We start from the raw sequence: 22,113 nt of genomic DNA, 5'->3' as shown, positions 1-22,113 counted from the left end.
ATTGGCTCTCTGATTGGTTGTTATCTTTCGGTTACTTGAAAGAAATTATATCCTAACGATCTAAACGGCGTTTCATACGTGTGAATTATCTCAATCTCGAGCAATGTCGCGGAGACTGCGCTTGAAGCGTTTGCAAGTACAGTATTTTCGGTTGACGCGTCGCGTCATGCAGTGCTGTAGATCATACATGGTGTAGATGATGTTTCGGTCTCTAGTGGGCGCACACTCACACAGATACTGTTTGAGAGAGGAGGGAGGGTGTGAGAAAGAGAAAGAAGTGAAGCCAGTGAGCTCAACACAGCCAGCATGGCGAGCCAAAGGGACTTCACGCACAGAAAAACATGGATTAATGTCCTTCTGCGACTTCTACAGCTCTTATTGCCCTATATTCAACACGGAGGAGCTCAGTTTCAAGGTCTGAGAGGCATATTTGTCGTATTTATGTAGTTGACGAATCCAACCGGAGACTGAAAATGTCGGAAGAACTGCCGAGGGCTGATTTGACAAGTATTCAAGTGCAGTCGTTGTGCTAAAGCAGTATAATGTTCAATACCTTTACCTCATCTCTGATCTGACACTGGGTTTTAATCCGCCTATGTGCACTTGTACGTTTTATATTTCGATTAAAATCGAATAAAAGGAAATGCAGCTCGACATTACTGAGCAGTTATGGTTTTGTGCGATTTCCTGTGTCTATGCAATATGCTACAAAGCTCAGCGCTTAGCTGTTATTCATCGCAACCCTGTGGGAACTCACAAAACATGTGTGCGTTATAATCACGAAGAAAGCGCGTATTAAATGCAACATTAATGCACATTTATATGCGTTTCCAGCTGCATGTATTCGGATTGTTGACATGGTGCGAGGTCTGGACTAAAATAGCTTGTCCGTTTAATTTTCCGCCTTTGTCATCCAGCCTCTAGTGCTCACTGTTAAACTACTGCAAACATATCAGTTAACGCATTCGATGCCAAACATGCAAACGTTGGTTATTTTAGTGTAATATCTGAATTTTTGCGATTTCGTTAATAGACAGCGGTCAGTGCGGGGAATTGTTGTTGGTATGTGTGTTTGCACGATTTTCGGTATGTTTATGTCGCTTGTTTTTCTTTTCAAGTTCTGACTCAGATGTCCAGCGTGGTTGAAGTTTGGCAAGCAGAGGACGCAGACTTCTTCATGCCGTCGCAGGTATGTAAAACTGCTTCAAATGTGACGTCATTAGACAAACGTTTTATTACACTGTAACTTTGCTTCGCTTTGAGCTGAAAGCACGTGCGAGTCGTAGCGAACTGCTATTGTTACATTTGTCAAATTGCTGCGTATGTAAACGTAGCTAAAATGAAAACAGTGCTTTACATTTGGTCTTTCTGAATGTGGTTCCGCATATGTTGTTTTATTCAGCGCTCAAGGGAAGGGCGATAACTTGTTTAGGGTGGTGAAAATGTGTTTCCATTTGGAGGCGGGAAGAGCGAGGCATCTTTCCATGAGGAGTGTGGGATTTCAGAATGGACCTAATGAATTATAATTTCAGAGTTGTTTCATACAGTCTCATCACGCTTTCACTCAAATATGTCATTAAATGATTTACGTTTGGCCTACCTCTACTAAAAATATGCTTTTAGGCCATAAAGTGCATGCACATCTTCTATCTTCTCTAACGTCATGCCTCAGTATATGTCATCGTGTAAATAACTGTTCAACGTAAGTGCTTCTTTGAGTCTGATGTAATGTTTATTATTGTCTTTTTGCTGCCTTATCCTGACCTTTGTTTGGCCTGATGTTTGCTGCTTTTGGTATGTTTGCTGTGTGATAAAATGCAGTAAAGCAACGTTTATTCCTATCTTTCAACTTGATTAGAGTAATGCATTGATGTCTTGGACGTTTACTCCGCAGCTGACAAAAGTTGTTGTTGATGTAAATTTTGCTTGAAATGTGACTGTTCCTGCTCTGAAGGAAACAACAACTATACACAGACATGCGGTCGTTGTTTCCGAGGTTGACAGACAATTGCCACTTGACAGTTGCGTAAGCGACCCTGTTTTTGATGGGGTATTTATGTAATGGCTTGAGAAGGACCACAGTCAAAGGGGATGGAAAGTTCCATTTATAGTTCAACATTTGCTTAGTTTGGTTGGTTGACAAAAGTGAAAATGATGTTCTAGTAGTCGTGTTAGTTTAACATTTGTATATATTAGGCTTATATGTTGTGTATTACATGATTTACTGAAATGTAACCATAAGCTCAAATAAGGCATTGTAACCATTGGTCCATTTAAATACATAGAACAAAATGCAATATGGGCATTGAATATGTGTTAATGCATTTTTGATGATGCTGACTGTATAATGGGAAATGTTTATAATGGGAAATGTCCCCCTCGGCGTAAAGGGAATATTTAAAGGGCTAGTTCACCCCAAAATCTCATAATTTACTCACCATTCCACCCAGATGTTATATGAAATTGGTGCTGGCTAGGATGTGCTTGTTTTGGTGAATAAGCTCAAATTATTTATTGTTTTGTTTCAGAAGGTATGAAGTTACTCAGTGGAATTGTTTGGATTACCAAGTTTGATGGATGTTTGTGCTTTTTCGAGCTTTAATATTTCAAGGCTCAATTTAAGGAAGATGATATGACCGCATGTTATATTAAAACGATTTGTTTTTGTTCCAGTCATTTAGATCCGGGATGGCATTAGGGCGAGTAAATTGAGAATATTCATTTTTGGGTGGACTGTTCCTTTAAATGACCTTATGAAATTTGTCCTCCTCGAACCTGCTCCGAGGGGGACCTGAACCAAAGCCACGACCTGTAGGGACTGTTGGGTAGGGAGGTTTACACTTGCTGTAGAGCGCTTGTCAGGACACACTGCTGGGCTACATTACGTAAATGGAGAGTTACCGGGATAGTCATAGGAAATTAGGTTATTCTCCCTTATTGCGTACCTGAATTAGTTCAACAGGTGTGATGATTTTTTTTGCATTTTCTCTAAAGCAGAAAACAGATGAAATCTTTTTTACTTTAACATAACTTTTCTATCAGTCATTAATTTATATCTAATACACATTTAACACTGTTTTTGGCAGTGTTATTTAGTGTGGTCAGTCACTAAGGTGGACATGCTTTCAAATTCTCTCAGCAAACTGAAACAAAAAAAGTGGATGAGAGACACAAACAGATTTCTATGCAGACTCTCTTATTGGCTTCACAACAGTGTTGAGGGCAGACCCATAAATAGACTTTGATTCATTTGTAGTCAATATAGATGTCAGGAGTGATGGAGGAGACCTGCAGCATTTTCTTTAAAGAGAACCTCCCTCATATGTTGATGGATGGGTGCTGCATTTACAGAAGGCTTTCTAATAATAATTATAAATGCTAAACTGGTAATGATTAGATTTGTCAGTTTACAGAAGATTATATTTGAAACCTCTTGTCAGTTCTTGGGTCAGCATAGTCATCCAATCACTTTAGAATGTGTACTTTACAGTCACGTGTAAGTGGCCTCTATATGCATTCATCGTATGGCTGGAGGACTATATTTAGTTCCCATGGAAACGTTGTTTTAAAAAGAGCACTGAGACGGTCGTCGGGTCATGGTTTTTAATAAAATGGCTTAAGTACTACTAGTAGTATTAAGTTCTTTAAGTTCTTTACTTTAATGGCATGTTATGTGTTACAGGCATTTTTTAGAGTACGGTGGTAATAAATGTTAAAATTGTACATTCTTTCCTTTATATCACAGTCAAATCTAACTTCATAGTGTAAATTAATATTGTTTTATCTATTTTTTGTTTTGTTACCAGTTTTCTATTCTTTCTGTTATAACTAATAAATGTTAACATTCGCATGTATTATATTATTATTAAAAATATCTTTTATTTTTACTTTCTACAGGCAGAGGAGCAGCACAGTAATGAAAATGTGCCTCGAGAGGAGAGGTGAGAGTTTCCCATCAAACCACAATTCCTTTGAGACTTTACTGGCATATATCAAAGCACAAATGCAATCTTTTTTTAAAACAGTTACTTCATACATAAGTACGCCTACAAATACGCCTTGTTTGTTTTTGCATTCCTCCCACAATCAATTGTTTTATTGTTATCTTCTCACTTTATACTTTTTTTATTACAGCCAGTTTTGGTTGACCCGACAGCTAACAACAAATATTAGCCATACTATTTGCTACAAAATTCTTGAAAATACACAGGAGATCAAGTATACATTGACACATTTTGTTCTGTCTTGTCAGTGGAGAACAAATGCAATGGCATTTATTGTCGCCACTATTACTAGTAATTTTTAACTCTGAACATAATATCATGTATTAATTTTCACAAAACAATGCTGCTGGTGTCAGCTGACTATCAGCTTTTTTTGTGTGTATTCAAGCTCAATGAAAGCAATTAAGCTGATGAGCTGATTATTGGAATTGTTTTCTTACGGCAGCGGCTGAAAAAATGGACAAAACATTCATTCGTTGTGGAAAAAAATGAGCAGTGTTTCTCTTTTTCGAGGGACTTTTTGCAGTCATAAATTGTGGCTAAAATCATCTGTGGCTGACAACTTTGATATCCCCTCCGCATGCAAGTTTTGTTCACACTTTAAGTAACAGAGCATCTAACTTTTTTCTTCATGTGTCTTTGCCACATCCTCTCGTGCTATATGTCCCCAACTCTGCTATCTGCCCGTAGCAGATGGTTCACAATTCACATTGTCTTTTCATTGTTTTGACATGACTTGTGTTAGCAGCATGCACTGTGGTTAAATTTTAATCAGGGACTATCAAGAGCGTGCACAATGACTTCTTTTAACATGGCAGCGTCAACAATAACGTTCACTTCCTGTATCAACAGGAAAATGCTGTTAGATATATGCTGTTGAAAATGCTGTGAAACACTCAGTTGGAACTAAATGTTTTCTTATGATCAGAATGATAATGAGTTCTTATGATACCGATTTTTTTGTGTATACACGTAATGGATTTTTTTTTCAAACGGAATATTGTGAGGTGCTTCTGGGCTTAAAAAAACGAGAGGAGGAGTTCAGTTTGGTAGATAAAAGATTGAATTTGCAATAATCGACTTTAAAGGGGTCATATGGTGCAAATAGGTGTTTTTCTGTGTCTTTGATATGTTATAAGTTGCCCATGCATGTATTAGGCAGGTTAAATAAAAAAAGTGTTGTAACAAAGGATGCATTCCTAAGTGAATGCAAACCCAGACCTGTCTGAAACGCCTTGTGTAACCACACGCCCAAAAGTCCACGTCAGTTCGTGGTAATAGTTGACTAAGGCCCGATTCACATTTCGCGTGTTTTCCGCGTGCATATTCGTTATTTTAAATGTCGACGCGTGGCATCCGCGCGGAAAAAGGGGGCGATGCGGGACACGCTCTTCTTTCAGGCGCGTCGGCGCCGCATGGAGATGAAAATATCTCAACTTTTCAGAATGTCGCAAGCGCACCGCAGTTCATGTTACATGGACCAACCAGCCAATATAGACAAGCTCAATGAAAATGGACACACAGATGATCAGAGCGTAATTAAACCTAGTAGCAGAGTTATTGCAAGGTATTTTCAGTGCATATAGTCCATATATCTTTTGTTTATATCTCCTCGTCACAACGGCTATCGTGGCCTATGGTTGCTTAGCAACAACCAACGCCAGGAGAGCACAAAGTCCAGGCGCTTTGGGAAAAAAAGGAGAACACTGTGCAGCTTGCGTTTTCCATGCGAAATGTGAATCGGGCTTAAGACAGACCAAATGCATATGCAACTAAGGTGGGCGTACCTGTGAGTACAATAGCTTTGGAACCTGATGTTCTATGTATGGTAAGAAGTGTTACATTTCTGTCACACGCTTTCAATATTCGACCAATCACTATGCACTGTTTAACTGGCCAATCATGGCATATCTCGCTTTTCAGAGCGATGAGCTTTGTAAAAAAATCTGCACACTTCAGGGAGGTGGGGCAAGGAGGCGATACAAACATGCACAGATGTCGAAAATACAGTGTTTTTTAATCTTAAATCGTTTGTAAACACTGCATTACATCTAAAACAAACGATAATATTTGTTTCAGCCATGTCATATGACCCTTTAAAATCATTGCGATGTCCCATAATATTAGGTGTGTTTGAAATCATGCAACTCTGCGCAGACGATCGGCTTACTGATGTCATTTGCCGATCAATCCGCGGGTACAGACTGGGAGGGAATTCGTCACGGACTCTGCCAAACACAAAAAAAACACACACAGGCATGCCACACGCACAAACCAGTGTTGCAGTGACTTCTTTCATCAAGTAAAAAGTTTAGATAAACCATAGCTTGGTCTATCTGTGCAGCGACCGGCAGAATACAGCAGCACATTAAACTAACCGAACAAGACAGCGTTTCCAGAATTCTCTCACTCTTGTCTTACCGACTGCCTGGGCATATGAACAAGAATGTTCACGCTAAAATCTTCATTGCATGATAATGTTATAACACGTATTTTCCATTATTATCGATTATCGTCTGGTATCTGTCTGTTGTAATCACTATCGGGATATTTGCGAGACAGCTGCGATACATGATAACATTGTCACATCCCCCAGCCCTACAATGTATTAAAAGGAACTAAGACTTCTAGACTTATTGTTAGCGGAAAGCATTAGATTTGTAAGAATATTCAATAAATTAGACTAGCATGTGTCACAGTAAAGAATATTATTCGGTTAAAGTCTGTAGAAACCTGCTAAGTGGAATGTTGACATTCTGCTCATTGTGTGGCAGCCTAATGATCTCACAATCTCACATGCAGCAGCCTGGTGGTGAATTCATAGGACCTTTGAATCAGTCAGTTTCAGGCAAGCAGAAGTGACCTATCTTGGGCTTTCAAACAGAGAAATGAAACGGTATGATTTGACCACGCTGCTGTACTTTGCATTTTTTATGTATATCTGTTTCTAATACAATCATGGCAGTTCAGCATATGACGCTGTAATCATTTATATTGGTTTAAATGTATATACATACATAATTCTGAATCTGCACACTAAACACAGGTTACATTTGGGTGTGTTGTAGTGCAGCACTGCTCTGTGGGAATGAGCTCAAGGGATTTTAATATCATTAGACAAATAACCGGTCATACCACTAAACCCAAGCAATTGCTTTAAATGCAGTGTTATGCAACCAGGTGAGTATAGTTAGGACCAAAAAAACTGTAGTGCATCTGGATATATAGGGTTGTTCAAATTTTTTTATAATTTGACCTGGGACCATGAGACATTACAGTCACACGACACAAATAATGTTGCAATACATATTTTTTGATTGCGTGTCAGGGTTCCATACAAAAAACTGTTAAGGAGCCATTGGAAAAAGCAGGCGCAAAATATATTTTTTAAGAGCCATAAAGCATGAACTTACTTTCAAATGGAGTAAATCTGCACGGTCGCCAGTGGCAACCTCCACAAAAATATCATTCGCAAATTAGTATTATTATTTGCAAATGCGACCGTTTAAGCGCAGTCTTGAGCCCTGCATACCAAGAGTTCGCTAAATAGGACTAACACCCAATATTGAGATTAGAGGTGGACCGATTCACTGTTTTTGCCACTATCAGCAATAATCCCCATCGATAGTTTTTCCTGGTTGCGTTTTGATCCAGACACAGCAGGGAAAGCTCCACTATGATACGCAGGTGGAGAGATCAAAGTATAGTGTAAAACAGTGACCTCTAGAGGTGGAAATAAAACTGACGGCTTGTTTGGTTTGGAGACGCGAGACCACAGTCTGCACGGAGGAGAATACATCAGATGGGGGTTTAAAAGTTTCACAATGACAAGGTAGAGCCAGTTGCAAACGTGATGTTAAGAAATAATTAATTTATTGACTATATGCTGTATTTAGCAGTATTTTTGCCGACAGTGCTGAGAGCGCGCTAACAGTAGCCTATTAACGTTAGCTTAAGAAGGTGGCAAAAAAAACACTCAGAAATGTTTACATTTGATTATAGTAAATTTGTATAGGCATTTGTCAGTATTGTGTGAGCCTTGGTGTGTGTGTGTGTGTGTGTGTGTGCGCGAGACCTGCCTTCGAAAACAAATGACAGAGACAGCACGAATGACTAAAGTTAATGACATTTGTTTTAATGTAAACAAACACACACGTGAACACAACAGTATATATTGTAAAATATTACAATGGATCCGTCATTCTGCTAGTTTGGTGCAAAGAATGTTTTAAATTATTACAATTTTTGAAATGACCTACTTAGTTTTGTTTAAATAATACACTGGAGTTTAATATTTATTAGTTTAGTCAAATATTTTATTTAAAAGTACAATACAGTTTAGTGGTTCAAGCAACATGTTTATTGATGTAGCTTAGTTATAATTATCGGAAAAATACAATATCGGTAGACCTCTAATTGAGATTCTGGTAGAATTCTGAAATTGATAATACCTGTAAAGGAAACTTGTGACTGTACTCACTATTAACTAAAATAAAAAGCCAATAAAATCTCTCCGCCGCATAGCCATATGCTGACAGCTGGACCGAATCAAATTAAAAACAAATTATCTGTTAACTGGAATGACGTCTGTTCCTAAACTGAGAATATAAATCGTATGAATACATTTATACGCTTGTATTCAAAAACTTGATCAGCATCTGCATTCTCTGTGAATCCAACCTGTGACCAGAAACAAAAGACAGACGTGACTAACAAATGAAAACACTTTTGGCACCGCTGCAAACAAAACAAAGTGGAAAACAGAACTGCAATTTTCCATTCAACATCCCCCATCAATCTCAAACCTGGCTGCAAGGTGTCAAGTCCTACCCAGTAGCATTGTTAACCACCACGCAAATGCGTAGGGCCCCCCCCAAACTTGGGGGCCCCCTAGTGGCTACAAGCGGTAAAATCATTTGACGCTTGATTTAGACACTCAGATATGCGCACGTATCAAAGCGGTGTTCAAAAACGATAGAAAATAAACAAAATACTTTTTTGAATATAGCAAAACAATGCTTTGAAAAGAAGCATGAAAAGAAGAATCTTTCAACTTTTACTTCATACACTGTAGTGAAAAGCATTCTGTATTATTCTGTATAAAACAAAAGACACTTTTCATCCCAAAACCAAAAAGGTTTTTTCTTATTAAAAACTGAATAGAATTTTGTGCTCTTTTGTGGTTCAACTTAAAATAAATCCAGTTTATATTTGTATGTATATATGTCTCATTAATTAGATGTACTCAATACTGTTGTGCAAAAAAAAAGTTAGGCAATGTGCGGGGCCTCAGGCCCCCAAAAGGTAAACATGCCCCTGGTCCTACAACAACAACAACAACAACAACCAGCATAAGAGTTCAACAGCTGCACAACTTTAGAAACACAGTGTACAGTATGCATCAAAAGGTTAACAAGGCAAATGCATAGAATAAACAACAATACATACAATGACTGCCTTTTGTCTATAAAACAGCACATTATGTGATTTGGTCTGGCAGTGAGTGTACTGAAGAAAAATATGAAGCGTGCTCTATTTTATTAAAAGTCCTCTAGAGACATTACAGTCACAATTTGGGGGTTATTATTGTATGTTTTTTTTTTATGAACTATCCCTTTAACATTTTTTAAAACAAATGCATGGCAATTCCGACACATTACTTTTCTTTTAAATATTTTGAGAAACGGTAACTTACCATTCATTAATTCTTAAAGACAAAGACTTCCATGGTATGTATAAATTTCTCAGGCATTCATTAAACTCCAGATGTACTACATTTACAATCACACATTTGGCAGATGCTGTTATTCAAGTTACATCATTCATCAGTATATGGGTTCCTTTAGATTTGAACCCATGATCTTAGTGTTGCTAGTAGGGATGTTAAAATGTCAAAATCTCACTGAAGGACAGGGTTCCTCAAATCTTACCCTGGAGGGCCGGAGCACTGCAGAGTTTAGCTCCAGCCCTGATCAAACACACCTGAGCAAGCTGATCAAGTTGTTCAGTATCACTAGAAAATCACAGGTATGCAAGTTTGATCAGGGTTGGAGCTAAACTCTGCAGTGCTCCGGCCCTCCAGGGTAAGATTTGAGGAACCCTGCTGTAGGATAATATCTCTGTATAAAGTCCAGAGTACGACATTTATTGCAATATTTAGAATGACAAATGATGACATGAAAACGTGCCTTAAGCATCCCCTTTCTTTATCCTCCAATCATAACTGTTGCTTAGAGGTTAGACTTATAGTATGAGATGGGTCAAATTACCAAAAAATCTCTTTTATAAAATAAAATAATTTTCTATGTATGGCCCTGAAGACCTATCGTTTCATACAGTCATGTGACCGTGATACTATTGAGACAAATAAGCTAATGCGATGGCATAATATCGATAATATTGTTACTGCTAATTACTGTTTAAACCTAATTTAAACCTAATTGTTTTCAGTTTATAATAAACTACTTGAATAAACGTTTCTATTTAGCTAGTTGTCCGAAAAAGAGCTGTTATGGTTCAATCCGACATTCTGTGACATTACAGGCAATATTTTTAGTCATTTTTTACTTAAAGAGTGCCTAAAATAACCGTATGATAACTGATAAAGTAAATTTGATTTTCGTTACTTTATTATGAACATATAGCTGCCATAGTGCAACTTTCAAAATAAACGCACAAAAGATGAAATGCAACACCTTTATTATTAGGGTACTGAGGTTAATTAAAGAAACAGGCTCTAAAGAAAAGTAGACCAAAACAATCGGAAATACGGTCTTAAAACGTCGAACCTCAATCATAACAGCATTTTAAAATGTCATTTTAGAAACTTGGACAAAGTAGCTGCGTCTTCGAAGGCCCCATGCGTCCTCCAGTGATCACATTTGTCGGCCGATATGACATCGAGGTTTATTCAGGTTTTATTTCAGAAAATTAACTGTTACATTGGTAAGTGACAGGATATCTTCTTAAGAGAAATAAATATTAATGGTAAAAAGATTTTTCAACTGAAATGAGCCTGTATCAAACCTCTAGTCGCCTGCGCACCTCCGCAAATGGATGAGGCATTTGTAGTTGACGTGCATTCCATTGCGCTATTATTCAGGCTCATGCGGTGTAGATGGGATAATGATCCAGCAGCAAAAAAGTAAATCAACAAGAGGGCTGAGCGAGCGATTATGAGCGTATTGGGGGAGCGGAGCGGAATTTTCAGAAAAATGCTCTCCGCTCCGCAAGAAATATTAACACCCAGCTCTCGATCTGCTTAGCTCACATGCTCTGGTTCAGAGTATGCACCAAAGGAGTTGCATGCAAGTAAAGTGCATTCTCATACATTTCTGAACTTCTGTTCAAATTTGTTAAAGCTGTAAACAACAAGCTGTAATTTTTTTTGACAGGAAAATTAAACCACATCGCTTCTGCATTGTAAACTCTGACAAAACTTTTGTAAATGTTTAAAATCAATGAAACACGCACCATGTACTGATGGTACTCTTTGCCCAGAAAAACGTTGAAGACCCCTGCTATAAACAATAAAATATATACTTTTTCATACAAAATGACATGCTCATTTTCTGTTTGTTCAAATGAAGTACTTATCTGGTCTGGTGTATTCAGGGTTTAAAAAGTCTCTTTACTTGGCACTTAAAGCTTCTCTATAAACGCTGCCTCTTTTAAATGATGAGCAGAATCAAACCAAAAACTCTTAAATGCAGAGACAGGTAGTATTTTAAAACTTTTGAACTCATTTACACATATTTACATTTCTGTAATGCATTTAAAACAGTTCGAAAGAATTCTGCAGATTTTTGCACAGAATTAACCAAATTGTATTTGTCAGTAATGCAGCTATTTTGGGTAAAAATTTCATTAATTGCATTGCAAACTGATTAAAGGTGTGCCCCTAAATTTTCAGTCAGTAGTAAAAAAGTTAGTCCGGAGCCCTGACATTGCATTTTGTGTTTTAAAGAGGAATACGAGACTATTTTCCCCTATATATCTCATCATTGAGGATTTCTTTAAAAAAGTCAGAAAATTGTATCTCGTTCTTGTGAAATCAGTATTGACTCCTGTTTTGTGTCGTGGGATAAGTGTTTCATCATACACCTAGCGTGTACAATACATATATAATCCATTTTCTTATTTTTGTGTACATTGATTGTTTAGCACTAAACCCTAACCATGAATTCGATCAAAATGCCATTCCCATCATAGTAAAGTAATACGTCTTTGGTGTTAATGCCTACTTGTATTAAATTTACAAGTGTTCAATTTTCCTTAGACTTGAAATGGTGGACAATAGGGGTGGAATGGATCGCAAAATTCACGATTCGGTTTGTATTACGGTCCTGTGGTCATGGTTTATGGTATACATAGTTAATGTTTTTTCTCTTTTAAAACTCCAGAAACATCAATGTGAATCTCAATAACAAGGGCATTTTCAGTTCTGACACTTACATGATTTTCGCGTGAATACGATTCGCTCTTATATAACAAAAGCTTGGGTTAAAATTGTGATTTTAAATCATGCCTCCTTTAAGCACTATACTAATGTATTTAGCTCTCTAACATTTTGTGTGCTTTGCAGTATTTTTAATGTTATGCATCACGTAAAAGGACGCCCATCTGATTTTTTTTTTCTGGAGCCCTGGGTATGTGAATGGTCCCCAGACCTCAAATCTCTCTCTCTCTCTGGTTGCTAGTGCTAATTTTCACACCTCCTGCTGTGTAACGCCCTCTCATCTCTTCCTCTGCCAAGGCTAGAAATAGCTTTAGCTCTGGCATCAACTGCATTCCATTAACTCAAAATATTCAACAAGACCAGTTTCTCCTCTCGATCATAAACAATTATATCTTGGTTCTTCTACTTCTGTTATTGAGTATGCAACTGATAATTAATGAAATGCAGAGATTGTCAAATCAATCATAAGCTGTTGTGTATATATATTTTTTTCTGTCACGTGATGTGATTGTTTGGCAAGTTGGCAACCAGTAACTGTGGTCATCCATTAGCAAGATGTGCTGACGTGTATGTGTGTGCATTTGATTTACAAAAATCTGCAGAAGTACACATCAGGGATCTGATGTGTTCTGGAACACTATGATTTATCAGAACTGCAGGAATAGATCAATTGACATTATTTGATTATGTTACTTGCAGTCTTAAAGCTTGCCCTTAAGAATGATCAGTTCCTAGATGCACTCAAAAGATTCTTAAAGGGATAGTTCTCCCCAAAATGATCATTCTGTCATCATTTACGTAGAATACATAAGATGAGATCATGAAAATTACATTTCATAAAGTGTGTAATGTTGTCGTTTTTGAACGGCAAGTTGTAAATCCGAAGGTGAATGAATAACAAAGTTATTGGCTTGGAGAAAAGGAAGTCGACTCTGAATCAAGCAAATGACTCATTCCTAGTCCGATTTAGGAACCGCAGCGGTTTACATAACTACCGGTACATATAGGCCCCGCTTAAGCTTTGCTAGGATTGCCCGGGAAAACATCACTCTTCTTCCCCAAACACTGTAGCTCATGAGCCTCATTCGTGGTAGACCAATCACAGCAGAATAGACCATCTGACCAATTCAATCAGACTAGGCTAGCGGACAGGAGGGAATTAGACAAATGAATCGCGAAAACGAGTCATTTGAGTCAGTCAAGGAGTAAGGTAAGAATAACTGCCTATTATTATGAAATAATATTTTTTTTACACCGTCTTTGTTCATAAACTTGTTGTTGGACACGCCATAAACCAAAGTAGACCATAAAAATCCCTAGTTATACTCTTTAACCTTTTGTCTAATACCTGTATTACTTTATTCCTTTATTTCTGCTCCAGAAAACAAAAGAAGATATTTTGAAGAATGTTGTTAACCGAACAGTGGGGGTTACCATAGACTTGCGATGGTTTTGTGTCCGTACAATAGAAGTCCGTAAGTTACACAATTGTTTTGTTAATAGCATTTTTCAAAAATTCTTCTTTTGTGTTTTACAGAAGAAAGAAAGTCATACAGGTTTTACATTATATGAGGGTGAATAAATGAAGACTGAACTTTTATTTTTAGGTGAATTTTCCATTTGATGCACAAATCATTATTGTGCTGAATAGGTTATTTGTGTGATCTCTGATTTGGAGAAAAAATGCAGCAATAAGCTGCAACCACACATACTGTCATATTGAATTGTCCATATTACTGTGACATGTTTTTTAACTAATAATTAACAAAGAAGGGGGGATGCAAATGTTATAATGCTGTGGGACAGTGCTGCTGAAATAAGGACGGTTTGATGAGAAATAACAAGTTTCTTATTCTCATTTAAATACTAGTAAAACTACATTTTACTTGCAAAACTTATTTGCGGTCCGGCATAACACACTGCTTATAATGCTGTGGGGTTGTTTTTGTTTATCAAAACCAAACTTAGTCTTAAAATGTCTTAATGTTGGAATACACCATACAACTTTATAAATTCTTAACGGATAAAAAAAAACTAGAGAGCAGCACATGCTTGCAGACTTTTTGAAAGTTTGCAGAGAAAAGCGGCATAACACGCTACACGATAAAACCTGTAGACGGGCGCAAATTTTCTGAAAATCTGGGCAAAATCTGAGCAAAAGTCTTGAAGTGTATTCCAGCCTTTGAATATACCTTTTATTTAAACATTGTTAAAAGTAGGGCTCGGACGATATGTTGTGTAATTTTTATACTCCGCTTCTCATTGAACTACGGTTAAATGCCCCACATCCGAAAGCCAGAGGGAGTTCTTGCGCAGAAACTCCGAAAATGGGACGCCGAAAAAGAGTGATTTACACACTTAGGCTTTGTCCGAAATGGCCCCCATACCCTTATATAGTGCACTATTTATGGGGACATCCATTTTTAGTGGTCTCCGAATTCATAGTGGACATTATTGAGTGCACTCATTCAATCCCATGATGCATCATAATAACGAGTGTACACCCAATGTACACTCAATGCTAATTCCTAGCCATCTATTGTGATGTTCGTGCTGAATGAATTCCCGTGTCACAGCAGAAGATGGCGCAGTTTTTTTCAGTGCATCAAGTGTCCGAATTTAAATAGGGCTATATTATGAACTAATGTAGGTAATAGTGAATCAGGGTATAGTGGGCAATTTCGGACACACAATTTCCGTAGTTCCAGGAAATGCCAATGGTCATATTCTATCGCTGTTCTTCAAACCCTTTCAGGTATTTTCATGATAATAAAGTATTTTTATAATGATAATGTCTGACAGGAGTTGATTTTCAATTGCATGTTATAAACGATTCAATCTCGTTGTGATTTTAGATAGAGCAGTACTTCCTACAGATCAAAGCGTGTGATTCAATGAAGAGTTGGGTATAAAACAAAGAATCAAAGCCTGTGCAATTTCAGAATTGGCTTAGACGGGTACAATGAGTGTGGATTGTGATGTATATATATCGTCACAGCCCTAGTTAAAAGGTTGAAATAGAATATGAATTAGGGCTGCACGATTTGAAGAAAAAATCGAATTGTGATTTAAATGCGATTTGAGTACTATAAAAAAAAGAGCTAGGTTTTGTTGTGTTGGTTTTAACAGCATGCATCAAAGAAAGACCAAGCAAAATCACAAACTATTGAAACGTTATCCCACTGTTTATTTGAAACTACTTACACTGTGATCATTTTTTAAAATAAAGTTGTCATGCAAAAATGTCATGACAAATTAAGAGAATAACAGCATTTACATTTACATTTAGTCATTTGGCAGACGCTTTTATCCAAAGCGACTTACAGTGCACTTATTACAGGGACAATCCCCCTGGAGCAACATGGAGTAAAGTGTCTTGCTCAAGGACACACTGGTGGTGGATGCTGGGATTGAACCAGCAACCTTTGATTTACCATTTCAGTGGTTTAACCCACTAGACCACCATCTCCATAACAGCAGTATCTTAAATGATCTAAATTAACAAGTATAAATAAAACCTTAAACTTTTAAGATCCCAAACACACTGTAAACAATTACAGTTATGTATGGCGTCTGTTATTTTGGCCTACCATTGTGAAAATTTGTCGTAGAATGTGCTGATTTCAAACGCGTGAGCAATCGTGTCGCGAGGTCGACACGGACTTTCAAAATAATTCCAAACATAAGCGTTGCTTTTTCTTTTAGGTACCAACTCGTCTGCTGCTGCAGGACTTTGCGCTTCAGCAGACGTAACGTTACTTTGTTGCGAATTTGAACTGCTGCTCCCGGTCGCGCTCATCTTTCCCAAACGATGTTCTTTGCTAATTCAAAGCATGTACAGTAGAGATGCGCGGATAAGCTAAAATGTCACCCGCATCCGCTGCTTCGATAAATTATCCACCCGCCACCCACCCGCCCGCACGTATAGTTTTCTCTGATATAGATATCCGGACCCGATCGTTACTTTAATTAGGCTACTCAGCAAATTTTCTAGCACTGTCTTTGTCTGTAAATGCTTAGTTCTAATCTTTCGAGTGATGTACCATATAAGAGGTACCAGTCTTATTGCTTTCATATACATACAGTGTCTCACTGTCGTTGCATATTACACACCCAGCACTTGATTCGTTAAACCACTTCGCTGAAACGCTCCCACACGGTACTTATCTTTCCTACCTTTTTTTTTTGTTTTTAATTCTCCCTTTTTAAATTTCTCTAGGATCCGTTTTGCCTCCATTCTGCTTTAAGAAATAGACCGTCATCTACCGCCGCCACGCGCATTTATTTTAAAGTACTGCAAATTAGCGCCTGATTAAAAATGCATTTAAAACATATTCGTATTTTTTGAGAAATTTTGTTAATATTGTATATGATATCATCCACCCACGACCCACCCGCAATTAATCAGAATGTATTTTTTATTACCCGACCCGCGGATCATCCATCCACAGCGCCCACGGATATAACCGCCATCCGCGCATCACTGAAGTGTTAAAACGCTCCCTATTGGATAAACTTAAAATTGCTGTCAAATACTACGTAGGTGCATTATCTTATTTAAAGCCCTTTTAATCGAAATAATCGCAACTTTCGCGATTTGAACATCGCACTCCTTCAAATTGCGATTTCGGTTTAAAAACGATTAATCGTGCAGGCCTAATATAAATTGTTTTTAAGTTGTTTTAAATTTAGGGATTGAGCCACAAGAAACAATTAAGGTAAAAATAAAATTGTTATGTCATATTGCCATTAAAGATCTATTGCAACTATTGAAATGACACTGAAACAATCCTGAACTCAGATCATGTGTAGTTTTTACTGTACAGTGCTTCCTCTGCATTATTCAAATAACCTACAACTTCCCGTTTCAGACAGGAAATGAGCTGCACACATTGTTTGAGACCTCTTTTTGTCATTTTGGAAAAAAAAGGTCCTTGATGTTAGAAAGTCTCCGTGTTTGATTTGGCAAAGTAAGAGGTTTGCTAGGCAAGGCTATGACATTACAAAATGCTGTAGGTTAAACATTTTATTTAAACAAAACTAAACCACAAATATGATGCTTCCTGTTATAGGACAGTCTGGATGTGCATGTATCTGGTTTGGCAATCATTTGACGGTTCATGCAACCATTTGCCCTGCAGTGATTATAAATGCTCTGGACAAGCTCGTAGATACACCCCATAAGGGAAGAACATTCACCATGTTATTCTTTTAATGTTTACTTTTGGAACCTGTGCACACTGTTGCATCAACACTGCAGATTTGCCTTTAGCTAGAGTCATATGTAGGTGTAAAACAACTGAGATGACGGAGATAAATCCAGTGTGCCTTAGAGGAGGTTAGACACACTGAAAGAGCGAAGCATAGACCTATAGAGTTTAGTAGAATCAAATCTGTACTGTAGTTGGATATTGAATTCTAGTCTTGCTGCTGGTTACTCATTTTAGTTATTATGACTGGGGCTGATTCACAAGATCTCAGTTTAGTTTAGTTAGTAGTTTATTTGGTTCTGTATCAGAGCATTTATCCCCATTCCAGATAGAGTGTCAACAGGACTGAAGTGATACTCCAACACTATTCATAATAAAGTTGTGCTGATCCAATATTCAAATGGATTTTTAACTTATGATAGACTATCAGACATAAAAAGTGGTACCATGCCACCCGAAAGTTACCCACTAGGGCAGAATAGTTTTTTTTTAATGGAGGCTGCAAATGGTCATTGAATTTAGAGCAGGCACAACCAGGAAAAACGGACGCAAAAGGGATCAGGAGTCATCTTAGCGAGTCAATTGTGATGATCCGAGTCATCTGCAGGTTGGGAGGAATACATTTACTCATCCGCTGAATAAATAGATAATTTTTAGTGGTGGGCATAGATTTTTTTTTTTAATCTAGATTAATCTTGGAATTAATCTAGACTAAAAAAACTCATTTGAATTCTGCCGAAGGCATTCAGAATATGTGTGCTACCCAAATAATGACTAAAAGTAAGTCTTTGAGAACGGGTGTCTCAAGCCAGGTGGCGCATTAGACCAGGGGCTCATCTCGTTCTCGACCCCTACAGTGCAATTAATCTAGGTATACATCCGCACTAAAATATCAAGGTGAAAGTCATCATAGCTTGCGTAGTATAGACCCAGCTCCCAACCCAACTTTGAGAATAGATTAACGGCGACATTTTTTTTATTGCGCGATAAGAGTCTCACGTTAACGCAGCATGTTAACGCCGTTAACGGCCCACCACTTATAATTTTAAATGAAATATGGAGCTCCTTTTTTATAATTTTAGTTGAGTTGGTGTTTCTCTGCCGTGATCTTGATAGGTCCTACAGCCGCTCTCACCACCCGCCAGTTGCCCTTTGATAACACGTGCTGCCGTTGAACTCTGCTTGACCGGGCATTGGATCTACCCTGTGTCTTTTTATACCCTCACACAGCGATAGTTGAGGCACTTGAATTCTGTCTAGTCCAGCGTTTAGATTATGGTGGCTGCCGTGAAGGTTGTTAATTCTGTGAATGTGTACGAGCATGTCTGTAAGGCTGTTTTACCACTGTGATAATGGCAAACGTAGATAATTAGGGTCAAGAACTCGTGACCTGTTTTTAAGTTGATCCATGTCTGGTGCTGTTCCAGGTTGACATGGATTTTTTTGTTTATATGGAGAAAAGTTGAAGGCTGGTTACAGCTAGAAACACGTCATCAGAAGCTTTGGCTAATGCCTGGTTAAAGTAGTGCTAGTTTCATATCATGTATGTTTCATATCTTATTTCCTGGCACTTGTACGTGACCTCTTCTCTTGCGGTTAGTTTTCAGTAATGCAGTCTTTTTGATATATGCATTTTGCTGTCATGAATCCCCGCTGTTGAAAGGCTGGATAAGCCACTGATAATATGCAGAATTCAGGTCCTTAAATTCATTGATGGTCATTTTATATTTGTTATGTTGAAAAAAGAGGATTGACATGTACCTAATAAACAAGTGACTTATCACAGAACTTATTAGCAGATTGTTAAAGTACATAACACAAGTGGAATTATAATATTTAGGCGTTGACTTTTGAAGTGTTGATTTACAGATGTGTCATCAAGTCTACAATGTCTGAGTGTTTTCTACCACACACACCTGGTGTTTCACTGTACAAAAGGGGGTGTGTCATCATGACACTTTGATCTTTTTGGTATATGTGACCCTATCTGTGAAAACCAGGGCAAGGTCTCCAAATCGAATTATAAGTTTATGAGCATCAAAGTTTGATCTCAATTAAGTTTATAATTTCTTAGAGATGCACCGATACTTAATTTGTCCACCAATACAGATAGCGATTATTTAAAGTGATATCTGCCGATAGCGATTCTGAAGATTAAATTAATGTTACTTAATTTTCTGAATGTTATTAATTAATATAAAAACTATTAATGTTGAACATCAAACTGGTGATGTTTCTGAACATTTTCTATGTACAGAGCACAAACTCATTTCAATTTCCTTTTCTCTTTTGATTGACAGGGTTTATAGCCCCTGATCACAGACTGTCTTTAAGCCGATAGTGTAAAATTTATTTTATCGTTCTTATACCGATTATCAGCAGACATATTGGGCATCTCTTGTTTTACAAAATGTTGTTTACATTATGTAGGACGATTTGTTTGTAGAAAACCGTAAATCACAAAAAAATTACTTGAGCTGGGTTTTCACAGACTGGTTCACACTTTTTTTTTAAATACTATAACCAACCTTCACAAAACAAAGTGATCTATTGTTTTCCCTGAACATTACTAAACGTATTTTGAAAAAGACAATTCAAGTCAATTCAAGTAATAGGGAAGTATAAACACGTCCATGTGTGCCTCAGTGCTGACCAGCTGCCCACTTTGGCTTCCTGTTGTTTGTTGTTTCCTCTTGCCCTATTGCACACCAGCTGTATGGTGTATTGTCTATTTCATTATAGTTCTTTGGTTTTAAAAAGACACAAAAACTAAAAAGGCTTTGATATGATGTCAACCAAAGAGCATGGTAGTGCCCACCAAATGTGTTGCAGGGTTTTTAAATCACCTACATTTTATCTTAGCCTGAACCTGAGAATTCTGAAATTAGCTTTCACTGTGATTCACTGTGCATTTGTGTTTTGTTGTATTAGATAGTTTGGCAGACGTGTGACTCAACATAGACTAAGGTCGTGCCCCAACAATGATGCCAGCAAAGCCTGCAGCCTTTGTGTCTAACACTCACATATGTGAAACGATAACAATGTGTGGTAGACATTCCCATATTTCCACTTTAAATCAGCAAAATGCATAATCTGTTTCTTAGGTCAAAGTCTAAGATAAGAAAACCTAAATGAGTTCATGATGATTTAATCGAGGTTTGCATAATCTTTTATGCACACAATCCTGGGCTACGTTTTAAACTGTTGTTTGTATATATACATATATGTGCACGCTTACATAGGCCTACATTTTAAAACTTATTGGTACTCACATCATCATTTCTCTTTCTTCTCCTCTTTAGCTCCACATTTTACATACAGGAGAGGGGGAGACAGCTCCTGTTTCAGCCGCCCTCACTGGAGTTTGGAACACAGTAAGATTTCTTAATTTAAACATTTGACTCTAAAACTGCAGCATAGACCAATGCCAGCATCTTATTTGTGTATTGTCCACATGCTAAACTGTTACATAACAAAAACTGTCATTGATTTACCTTCCAACTAAATAGAGCCACATGAGAATTATAGACTGGTTATATAGCAACCCAAGATTTTCATGAAGTTACAATCATCTCAGCGTAAACCATTTCTGAACACAGTTCTTCCCAATGGGAATCAGTATATCAATATAATTAATATACCATTACACTTACCACATGATACATTTACAATGCTACTTCAGACTTGAAATGCAACAAGCCGAACAGCACAGCCAAGACAGTTATCGTCAAAATAGCACGCAATACAAATACAAATCATTATTACACGTATGCATTATGATTGGCGTGCTGCGTGTATGTGCTTTTCAACATAATAATGGACCGGGTTGCACACACATGACCGACACTGCCTCCCAATGTGATCATAAAAACCAGCACAGACTAACGTACGGAATACCATTTTAAAAAGCGACGCCTCATAAGAGCACTCTCAGCATTGAAAACTGGTGACTAGACTAGAAGACAGTAAACAGAGATTCACCATTGAATAAACTACTATTATTATAAATCTTAATATTAAACCGATAACATTACAGTGAACTAAACATATGTAATTGACCACAGTAAATTTAGCATTTATTTGATAAAATGTCAATGTTATGCAGAATAAACGCAAATGTGCACAATGTGATAAATTGAATACAGTCAAAATTACTCATCTCAAATAAAGCTTGGCAACGTAAATAAATGTGCTCTTCAGCATCTAAAATGAATTGAGGCACAGTGGCCTAATAAATCATAAACAACTTACCACTTTATATGGCAACAAAGTCTTCCTCCTGTTATTTTGAACTACGTTTATCAGCTTTTCTCTTTTTTTCGAGACTTGATAACAAAGTTCATCCACATGCTGCATTGAATGATGTTTTCTGCATTTTTTTCTTCTTTTTAAGTTTTATGGTGGTTAACGAACCAAATTCGGTAGCTTCTTCAGCTTTGCG

General features: G+C 37.4%; 1 protein-coding gene across 3 annotated transcripts in view; it reads left to right on the top strand.

Annotated features, from left to right (window-relative positions):
• The window catches only part of tmem131l (transmembrane 131 like), a 49,675-nt gene continuing 27,562 nt past the window's right edge, over positions 1-22,113 (top strand). For 2 of the 3 annotated variants that reach the window (XM_056738102.1, XM_056738106.1), the window contains exons 1-4: positions 1-415; positions 1,119-1,189; positions 3,898-3,941; positions 20,975-21,046. In XM_056738102.1, coding sequence (XP_056594080.1) covers positions 307-415; positions 1,119-1,189; positions 3,898-3,941; positions 20,975-21,046 — 296 coding nt within the window. In that variant the 5' untranslated portion in view covers positions 1-306. The remainder of the gene's footprint in view (positions 416-1,118; positions 1,190-3,897; positions 3,942-20,974; positions 21,047-22,113) is intronic. The other variant, XM_056738096.1, reaches the window with a different exon arrangement.

Source organism: Triplophysa dalaica, chromosome 2, assembly GCF_015846415.1.
Source record: "Triplophysa dalaica isolate WHDGS20190420 chromosome 2, ASM1584641v1, whole genome shotgun sequence".
Classification (NCBI taxonomy): domain Eukaryota; kingdom Metazoa; phylum Chordata; class Actinopteri; order Cypriniformes; family Nemacheilidae; genus Triplophysa; species Triplophysa dalaica.
This window is presented reverse-complemented; position numbering and strand designations above follow the sequence as displayed.